Source organism: Leptonychotes weddellii, chromosome 11, assembly GCF_054177405.1.
Source record: "Leptonychotes weddellii isolate Sample4059 chromosome 11, ASM5417740v2, whole genome shotgun sequence".
NCBI classification, from domain to species: domain Eukaryota; kingdom Metazoa; phylum Chordata; class Mammalia; order Carnivora; family Phocidae; genus Leptonychotes; species Leptonychotes weddellii.
Genome location: NC_138379.1, coordinates 8,983,141 through 8,992,892, shown reverse-complemented (window position 1 = coordinate 8,992,892; position 9,752 = coordinate 8,983,141). Strand labels below are relative to the sequence as shown.

Sequence of the window (9,752 nt, the reverse complement as noted above, 5' to 3'; positions counted from 1 at the left end):
TTAAGAGGGGATGTGGGAGTGTGGCAGCAGAATGTCAGTTTCCAAAGGATTGCTGGAATTCAATCCTGAGTGAATATACCCAAGATTATAGAAAACAAACAAAAAAACTGCAAGGACTCCAAGGCTCCCAAAGTCAAGACTGAAGCCACTGGTAATAACCTTCTACTCCATGTAGCAGGTCTCCATGGTGCAGGTCAGACCACGAAAAAGCACCAGAATATTCATCCCACCACCTTCTCTTTCTGATCTTAGCACCTTATAGGCAATCCTCCATCCAGGATTAACATTTTAAAACAATCACCATCTGGAGACCGTTGCTTGCTTGCCCCATTAAAGCTCGTCTCTGGCATGGGGGCAGGCCTTTTCAATTCAAACCATGACTTGAAGAATTCAAATCAGTGTTGAGTTTCAAGTTCAAACTGTGGTTTTTGAGAGATGCTGATGATTTTTTCCCTTTAGGACCCTTATCCCCCACCCTCAGAAATCCCAGAAGAAGAAGGGGAAAAGAACAGTAATGAAACACAAGGAATGCCTCCACGGAAGGAAACGGACTCCAGAAGACCCCCAAAGTAGAGATGCTTCCTTGCCCTTTCTCTTTTAAGCTAGAATCTCTCAAAACCACAGTTTGAACTTGAAACCACAATTTTCCTGACACTGTATCAAAGGCTGGTCTTAAAGGAGCCTGCCAATATGCCTAAGATCAACCCTACTCCCCACTGTTGGGACAGAGCAGCCTTTATTCCCACTGGATCACTGGTGGAAATGTGGGCCCAGGCACTCTGACCCACTGAGCTGAAAGAAGACAGGCTCTGTTTGCTGGACAGAAGGGTGAACCCCAAATGTGTCCTACTCCTGAATTTTCAAACCAAAGGCGCCAAAGGTTTACTTGATTAAACCAGAGGAAATAAAATCAGCCTCCAAAGGGCATGTGGCAACAGGAAGCTGGGAGGTGCATGAGGAGCCACTTGCCCTGGCAAAGGAGCAGTGCCCCGGGGGCTAGCTGGCCGGGCGCTGTGCACATATCTAAAATGAGATCAGGAAAGGCAGCCCAAGCAACTCCCAGGCTCAGCAGGTTACTAACAGAGACAACTGGGAATCACATGGTGGCTAGAGTCAAGAGCACCCAAAGACCACTGAATTTTGAAAACCTGACACCCGTCATCCTTGGGATCCCGCCAAAAATGACCGCATGGCAAAGGAAAGACACAGAGCTCATTTCACTACTCGAGAGGAGCTGTGGCAGCAGCCGCTGCTCTAAGGAGGGAGACGACTGGGCGTCGTGTGACTGGGATGCTGGGAAGCTGGGGAGCAGGAAGGAAAGCGGAGGCAAATGGATCTTTCTTCTTAGATTCTACTTTATTTGGTAAAACTCAGAAACTAACAACCAATTCACGGCCCCCCACCTCCTTCCCTCTGAAGAAGGCAGCTCCCCAGAGATAAAAAGGCTATGGCGGCTTGGGTATCACCCACCATCTCCAGGTTTCAGACTCGGGCAGCTCATGGCCTGGTGGTCAGGCCTCCAGACCCAAAGCTCTCAGGCAACAGAGAAAGCAAAAGGAAGCTCTCACTTCAGAGACAATGAACCCATCCCGCCCCTCTTCCCCCCTACCCACAGCATCCCCGCACCCCCAACCTAAATAAAAAGATAGCAGAGGACAACGCATGAGTGTGAGAGACACACGCACGTGCGCGCGACACACACACACACACACACACACACACACACACAGCACACGCACAGAGCTTCCTTTCAGCCCAAGAGCTGCAAAATCCCTCCCTGGAAGGAGGACAACTGGCAACACCAATCAATCCTTGGTGTCCAAAGTGATGGTTGGAATCCTCTGGGACTGGTAAAAATCCAGGGAGAAAATATTCCACCTTCACCCCATTCCCAGGTCTCCAGTGAACTGGTTTTAGTTCAAAGAAATCCCCATTTCCACACAGGTAGACTGTGGCTTCTGGGACAGCTGGCTTAGGGAAAGGCTTCCCACGGCTGAGAAGACAATGGTGGGGGAGGGGAGCAGGGCAGGAGAGCAAAGCCTTCGGGGAGGGCCTGGGAAAGGGGCTCCCAGCCCTGGGCTAATGGATCCGCGTCAGCTCCTCCACAACCTTGATCAGGTCATCTGCCGTGGCCTCTCGCTTCATCCCGCTGCCATCATCATACTGCAAGGAGGAAAGGGGAGGGCTGTAAGGGCCACAAGGGCACTCTCCTTCCCGGGGGGAAGGGGACAATCACAGCAAGAGGGCACCTGGCCCCACTGCTGCCATGGCAAGGAGGAAGGTCTCACACCCCTCTCCTGAAAGCCACAAGTCAGCAAGGTCTACTGATGGCAAAGCTGGTTCGGAGGCCACCATCTGGCATACATCTCTCCCCCTTCCAGGATGTTCCCCAGAGGCACCATCTCCAGGGAGCAACACCCCAAAACTCCACACTGTGGAAACTTCTCTGCCCTGCAGGATCCTGACCTGATCCCTGTGCCTCCAGTCTGGGTTGCCAGAGATCCCTCACGTGCCCGAACACGCCCTCGCTGCTGCAGCAGTCACACGGGGGGGTTGTTCCTAGTACTGTGCCATGCCCCTCAGCTACATCCCCTGCCCTCAGACTCCACTTTCCCACGGGGGAAGGGCCATCTGCACTTGGGGATCGAGGGGGCGGCACCCAGCGCTCCGACGCTCTCCAGCACGCCCAGCCCTGCCATGGACTTGGGTCACAGGCCCAGGGCCAAACATCGCACAGCTCACCTGTAGGTTTGCCACAACCTCCTGCATCTTGGGCCGGCTGATGTCCAGGAAACTCTCGATCAAGTCTCCATCGATGAAGCCCGTGGCTGGTTCTGTCTTTCGCTCAGTATGAAAAGATCTCCAGGTGGACAGGTGAGTTAAGGAATGTGCGGTATCTGCAAACAGCCTTACTCTCGGTCACCCCCACCTCTGCACAGACCACAGTCTAAAGCAATCATCAGGGGCACCTGGGTGGCTCAGTCGTTAAGCATCTGCCTTCGGCTCAGGTCATGATCCCAGGGTCCTGGGATCGAGCCCCACATCGGGCTCCCTGCTCCGCGGGAAGCCTGCTTCTCCCTCTCCCACTCCCCCTGCTTGTGTTCCCTCACTGTGTCTCTCTCTGTCAAATAAATCAAATCTTTAAAAAAAAAAAATAAAGCAATCAATCATCAGGATGAGAACAGGAAACATTTTCAACTAAAAATCACATTGCTTTTTGGACAGCTTTGGAACTGAAAGACATTAGGCAGAATTATTACCCAATCTAATGATTTTCAACTGGGGTGATCTTCAAGACAATGTTTTTAAAACTACAGATCAGGGGGCGCCTGGGTGGCTCAGTCGTTAAGAGTCTGCCTTCGGCTCAGGTCATGACCCCAGGGTCCTGGGATCGAGCCCCACATCGGGCTCCCTGCTCCGCGGGAAGCCTGCTTCTCCCTCTCCCACTCCCCCTGCTTGTGTTCCCTCTCTCGCTGTATCTCTCTCTGTCAAATAAATAAAACCTTTAAAAAAAAAAACAAAAAACAAAAACTACAGATCAGACCCTCCTTATTAGTGTAGAGCCTGGACGTATATGGACATTTTCTACAAGTGCTCCAGGTAGTCAGATGTACACGCCTAGGAAGAACCATGCTCCCAAGTCTAGACTTGACCTTCACAGGTGAATAAACTGAGGCTTTGTGGGACCAGAGCCAACACATCAGCCCATCGCCTCCCTCCCAGGCGAGAGCAGGAGCCCTCCCACCCCCTGCTTGGGGAGGACCCCTTCCATCTCCTGGAACAAGCAAATGTCCAGCAATACTTGGATCCTGGGTGTCCCGGGGCAGGGGGCTGATCCCTGGGCTTCTGGATTTTCCGGCTTCTTCACTTTTCCCCTCTTCTTCCACTAGCCTTTCTCACAAGGGTTCTCAGACACTGCTGTCCCCAACAAGATCTCTGAAAGTATGTTCCTAACGTGGTCATCCACACTTCCCGTTTGATGTGTAAGGCCAGAAAGACCACAGGCAGACGTATTTCAAGAACCTTTCCAGGGGCACCTGGGTGGCTCAGATGGTTAAGCATCTGCCTTTCGCTCAGGTCATGATCCTGGGGTCCTGGGATCAAGCCCCACATCAGGCTCCTGGCTCAGCAAGGAGCCTGCTTCTCCCTCCCCCTCTGCTCATGCTCTCTCTCTCTCTGTGTCTCTGTCAACTGAATAAATAAAACAAAAATCTTTAAAAAAAAAAAAGAACCTTTCCAAGATGAACCAGGTAAGCTCGGTGGCGGTACACGGGGATTCACTATACGATTCTCTCTACCAGCGTGTCTGAATTTTTCCATGAGCAAAAGTATATTTAAAAAACAGGACAGAAGCCTGTTCCCCACAGGAAGCTAGTCAAGACATTTCCTGAACGGACCGCAGTTTCCAGAGGCAGCTTAGGGTAACGCGGCGGTCTACCTGTGCTGGGACATGCCTCTTGGGAAGGATATAAGGAGTGCTCGATCTTGCCCACACTCTTGATGACTTTATTGAGTCGATTCTGCATGTCCAGCAGGAGGTTGTACCAGCTCTCTGACAGTGAGGTCACCAGCCCTGAAGCAGCAAAGGGAGCCGGGAGCTGCAGAGAGCTGCGGAGCGCGGAGCCCACAGCGAGCTGCCTCTACCAAGGGCAGCCCGGGAAAGCGGCGCGGGGCGGGACGAGCTTGTGGCACCTCTGCCAGTCAACTCCGAGGCGGCGTCCAGCTGCTCGCCCCTGTCCCTCAGAATGCTGCTGAGGGAAGGGGCCTGCGTGGGAGGGCACCCTGCAGCGGCTAGCCTTACCGATCATGCCGTTGACTGTGCCGAAGAGCACCGAGCCCTGTGTGGGGGTGGACGTCTCGCCCAGATTCTGCATGACCAGGGAGCCGTGGCAAAAGACGTTGACGAACTCGCCCAGGTGGAAGAGACCGACCTCCTGGAGGTGTTGCCGCTCCTCGTCGGTGGTGGCAGCGCTGAAAGGCAGTGTGCGAAACTCACTGCCCGCACCTCCTGTCCCCACCACGGGGCCCCGGCGAGGACCCCATGCGGCGGACACCCCGTGCTCGGCCTCCCTGGTGAGCCCACAGTGGCAGAGGCGGTCTGAGAAGCTGACTGTTGCGGCCTCTTTCCCTCGTGAAAGAACTCTACCTCCGCGAGGAGGAGCACCTACGCCTGCGAGGGCACCCGACGTCCTCATCACCAGACCCGGGGGCCCGCCCTGCCCAAGCCGGCCACTCACCTATCCTTCTGACACACAAACAAGTTAAAGGCATTTTCAGCCCCCAGGAAATTGTCATCATCCAAGATTTCCACAGCACTCATCCAGTTAGGATTAAAGTCTCGAGCAATCTTAAAGTAGATAAAGTACAAGAAAATATAATCAGCAGTTGCCCAGAAGCCAGGTCTGGGACTGGTCTCTGGCCAGAAGCCGAGAGCCTGCCCCGCAGAAGATGCAGCCCCGTGTTTCACAACCGCCACTCTACGGGGATTCTACCCCCGATTTCCGGCCAACACATCCCATTTGGTTGCAGTTGCCCAGAAATGGAGCCTACTCAGATTCAAGTTGGGGGGAGGAGGTCTCTGAAAATACCTCATCAATGCAGAATGTATGCTCCAGGAAAAACCTTCTGCCCCGCCTCCCCCCCCCCCCCCGGGGGCTTGATTACCCCTCACCACCAGAGAAACACTTGCAGGAGCCACGTCCTAAGTGTAAGTCTGCCCCCGTCCCCCCAACTACCTCTTCAAAGTTCCCCTCCATGGGCTTGTAGGCAAGCAGCAGCACTGAGCGCATCAGGTCGCCCACCAGGATGAAGTCGCCCTTGGTCTTCAGGTAGAGGGCCATGATGTTGTTGTAGTGATTGCACTCGGTGCGAAGCTCCTTTTCTGTTGTCCACTCATAAAGCCGCACCTGGGAAGGACATCTCGTCTCTCTCAATCCCAGGGGCCAAATCCTCTTGGACTGACCGCTGGGAGTCTCCTCTCTCCTCCATCTGCAGCACCATTTCCCGAAGTGCAGCATGGGATGTGACATGGTTTGCCGTGGTACTTGCGTGAATGTTTTTTTATTTTGGTATTATGCATTTATGAAATATGAAAATAGAGCAAGCACATCAAACCGGTAACACAGTTTCCCTTTACATAAAAAATGAGTCAGTGTAAAAAATACTAGTGGCGCAATACTAAGGACACGACAAAAGATGGTCTTCTTGTGACTGAAGGATAACTGACCTACAGAAATATTTCCGAAAAAAGAAGATCCATCTCCAGTTTCCTGATCAGAAAGGAACAAGAGCACCTCCAAATGAACTGTCTTTTCTGAACCCTTCTCAAAATATACGGTCCCAGAACATTCTGACGTGAACCCACTGAGTAGAGCAAATGGAATGGAAATTCCGACAGAAACATTGTCAAACAGCTAAAGGACTCTTCAAGCACGAGCCTGTAGCCACCCCTCCACCAAAGGGTTTCTTCCCCCTTTCTGACTTCTCCTCCGCAATGTTTCTTCAGTTACGACCACACCTCCAAACCAACGAAGATGCTTTACAATCAGCGGACAGACCCACAGATACCAGTCAGAGGAAGACAGACTCAACCCCCTGGAGAAGCCTGCCCTGGCAGACCCTTCAGGATCCCGGTGGTCCCACCCATGGCTTCTGCACACACAGGAACTCCTGGCCAGAATGTATCAAGCCATGATTTCTCAGGGTTGTAAAGAACCCGAACTCCAACGGGGCGCCCTCCAAGAATTATGCATGACAATTACATTGGCTACCACACCTCCCATCGGCAGGGTCAAGGGTGACCAGAGCCCCCCATCTTTGTTAAGCCCAGCCTAACAGTGGAGTGAAAATGGGGCCAAATGTTCCATGTGCTATTGGCTACACCCACTACCCCTCCACTCCACACTCTCAGCCTCCCTATCTGCTGTGGAAACAGTCAAGGCCAAGGTAAGACACTACCAAAAACCCAAGATGCCCACCCTTAACCCAACAGGCTCTACATCTCTGCTGCCTAATATGGCAGCCACTAGCCACATGTAGCTACGAAGCACCTGAAAGGTGGGGCGCCTGTGTGGCTCAGTCGGTTGAGCATCCATCCAACTCTTGATTTCCACTCAGGTCTTCATCTCAGGTCGTGGGATGGAGTCCTGTGTGGGGGGCCCTGTGCTCAGCAGGGAGTCTGCTTGAGATTCTCTCTCTCTCCCCCTTTCCTCTCCCTCTGCCCCTCCCCCAGCTCACATGCATGCTCTCTCTCAAATATATAAATCTTAAAAAATAAATAAATAAAAGGGGGCGCCTTGCTGGCAGAGTCAGTTGAGCATCCAACTCTTGGTTTTGGCTCAGGTCCTGATCTCAGGGTCATGGGATTGAGCCCCTTGTCAGGCCCCGCACTCAGCGCAGAGGGTGCTTGGGATTCTCTCTCCCTCTGCCCTTGCCTGCTCGTGTGTGCACACACGTGTGCGTGCGCTCTCTCTTTCTCTCTCGAAAATAAATAATCTTTAAAAAAACAAGAAAGCAGGGCGCCTGGGTGGCTCAGTCATTAGGCATCTGCTATCAGATCAGATCATGGTCCCAGGGTCCTGGGATCAAGCCCCGCATCGGGCTCCGTGCTCCACGGGAAGCCTGCTTCTCCCTCTCCCACTCCCCCCGCTTGTGTTCCCTCTCTCTCGCTGTGTCTGTCAAATAAATAAATAAAATCTTTTAAAAAGACAAGAAAGCAAAAAACCCACCTGAAATGTGGCTAGCCCAAATTGAGACATGCTATGAGTGTAAAATACAAATCAGATTCTGAAGTCTTTCTATGAAATATATCCACAAAACATCTCCTAATAATTTTTGTATTAATTACTTGTTGAAATAATAGTTTAGCTCTATTGGGTTAAATAAAATACATTCCTAAAATCAATCTCATCTGCTTCTTACTTTTATTCACATGGCGACAAGAAAGTCTAAAATCCCACCTGTGAGCTCCTGTGATGTTTCCATTAGACAGCAATGGCCTAGACACCTCCTACCCAACCTTGCACCCAACGCTCCCGACTTCTGTGCACTGCTCTGCCCCCGCTCGAGCACGGTCACTGGGCCATCCCCTTGCTCTAACTCAAGCGTGGCTCTTTCACAAGGACCCCAGGCCCTCTCGGCTTCTCCCTGCCACTGTCCCCGTACAGCTGGGACTAGAGGAAAGACAGCCCTTCCTGCCAGCCCTTTCTCACTTCCATCTTGCGTCCTCCCTAAGGTGCCAGTCCCGAAGCTCAGCCCCCCAGACTCCGCCCGCACCGCCAGCCTGAGAGCAGCCATGCACACCCTCACCCCGCCACTCTCCCCCACACAACCTTCCTGTCATTCTTGGTGACTTCTACATTCACAGAGAAGACTCAATACCGACCTCTTTCCTTTCTTGACTCCCTTTTCCCTGCATTATCTTGTCCATCCAGCAGTTACCCCTCAGAGCCTGTCACTAAAAATTACTCCAGAATCGGGTGCCTGGGTGGCTCGGTCGTTAAGCGTCTGCCTTCAGCTTGGGTCAGGGTCCCGAGGTCCTGAGATCGGGCCCCGCATCGGGCTCCCTGCTCCGCGGGAAGCCTGCTTCTCCCTCTCCCATTCGCCCTGCTTGTGTTCCCTCTCTCGCTGTCTCTCTCTGTCAAATAAATAAATAAAATCTTTAAAAAAAAAACCTCCAGAATCTTGTGTCCTCAGTTTCACTGTTTCTCAGATGCCCCAAGTCCCTCACCATAAACCTGCAGATTCTCAACCCCACTGCCCTCTCTGTCATGATCCTGCTCACCAGACAAAACCAGACTCTGGCATGAGTCTAGTCTTCAACAACAGCTGAGGAAAAGCAATGGATCACTTGAACTTCGAGACCACTTGTGACAGTGAGCTCCTCAGGCTCCCCAGTAATTGGATACTTTCCCGGTCCCTTACGCTCCAGGTCCTAAAACAAGGAGCCATACCTCCTCAAACCTCTGCTACCTCCACTTCCACCCTTCCTCTCGGCTCCTTCACAGAGAAGGGACACAAACAAGAGAGGACCTCCCGTGCTTCCACCATCTGAGGCCCACATGGAGGACTGGGTCCCACCTCCCATCAGTCTATTCAAAAACACAGCTCCGGCACCTCCTCTCTAATGGACCATTCTTATCGGCACAGAAACATGCAGCCGCATTTCCATGCTTGAAAAGCTAACAACTCTATTGTCCTGCCGCTGCCCCCCCGCCGCAGTCACCCCATGACTCTCTTCTCCTTCACCGCAAAACCCCCCGAAAATGTTTTCTAATGCTCATGGACCTCCCAGTCCTACTCAAACCTTCTTCTATCAACTTTCCACCCCACCACTCAAGCAAAGGAGCTCTGGTCAAGGGTAGCACCACCTTCTCCGTTGCTAAAACCTGCGGCCAACTCTCAATCCTTACGTTACCTGACTTCAGGCAGCACTTGCCATTTACCAATTCCCTCCTACCTGAGTGCTTTCTTTCCATAGCTTCCAGAAGTCTTCTCTCCTGGTTCCTCTCCTACTTTACTTGTCACCCCTTCTCCATTTGGAGCGATCTTCCTCATCACTCCAACTTTTAAAAGCTGGAAGGCCCCAGGGCTCAGCCTTCCCATCTCTCCTCTACCTGCTCTCAGCGCCCGGGGGAGCTCAGGCCACCCCACCCAGAGTGCTGGCATGTTAAATGCCATGCCGTTACCGCTGCCCCGCCAATCCCCAGCGACCACCCTGACATCTTCAGCCACCCTGACGACTGAAACGACTG

At 52.6% G+C, this 9,752-nt stretch overlaps 1 protein-coding gene across 1 annotated transcript in view; it reads right to left on the bottom strand.

Moving 5' to 3' along the window:
• Positions 1-1,337: 1,337 nt before the first annotated feature.
• The window catches only part of DDB1 (damage specific DNA binding protein 1), a 30,724-nt gene continuing 22,309 nt past the window's right edge, over positions 1,338-9,752 (bottom strand). Inside the window, exons 22-27 of the mRNA XM_081798015.1 lie at positions 5,736-5,906; positions 5,238-5,347; positions 4,802-4,971; positions 4,471-4,573; positions 2,743-2,866; positions 1,338-2,163 (exon numbers count right to left, since the gene is read on the bottom strand). Coding sequence (XP_081654141.1) covers positions 2,080-2,163; positions 2,743-2,866; positions 4,471-4,573; positions 4,802-4,971; positions 5,238-5,347; positions 5,736-5,906 — 762 coding nt within the window. The 3' untranslated portion in view covers positions 1,338-2,079. The remainder of the gene's footprint in view (positions 2,164-2,742; positions 2,867-4,470; positions 4,574-4,801; positions 4,972-5,237; positions 5,348-5,735; positions 5,907-9,752) is intronic.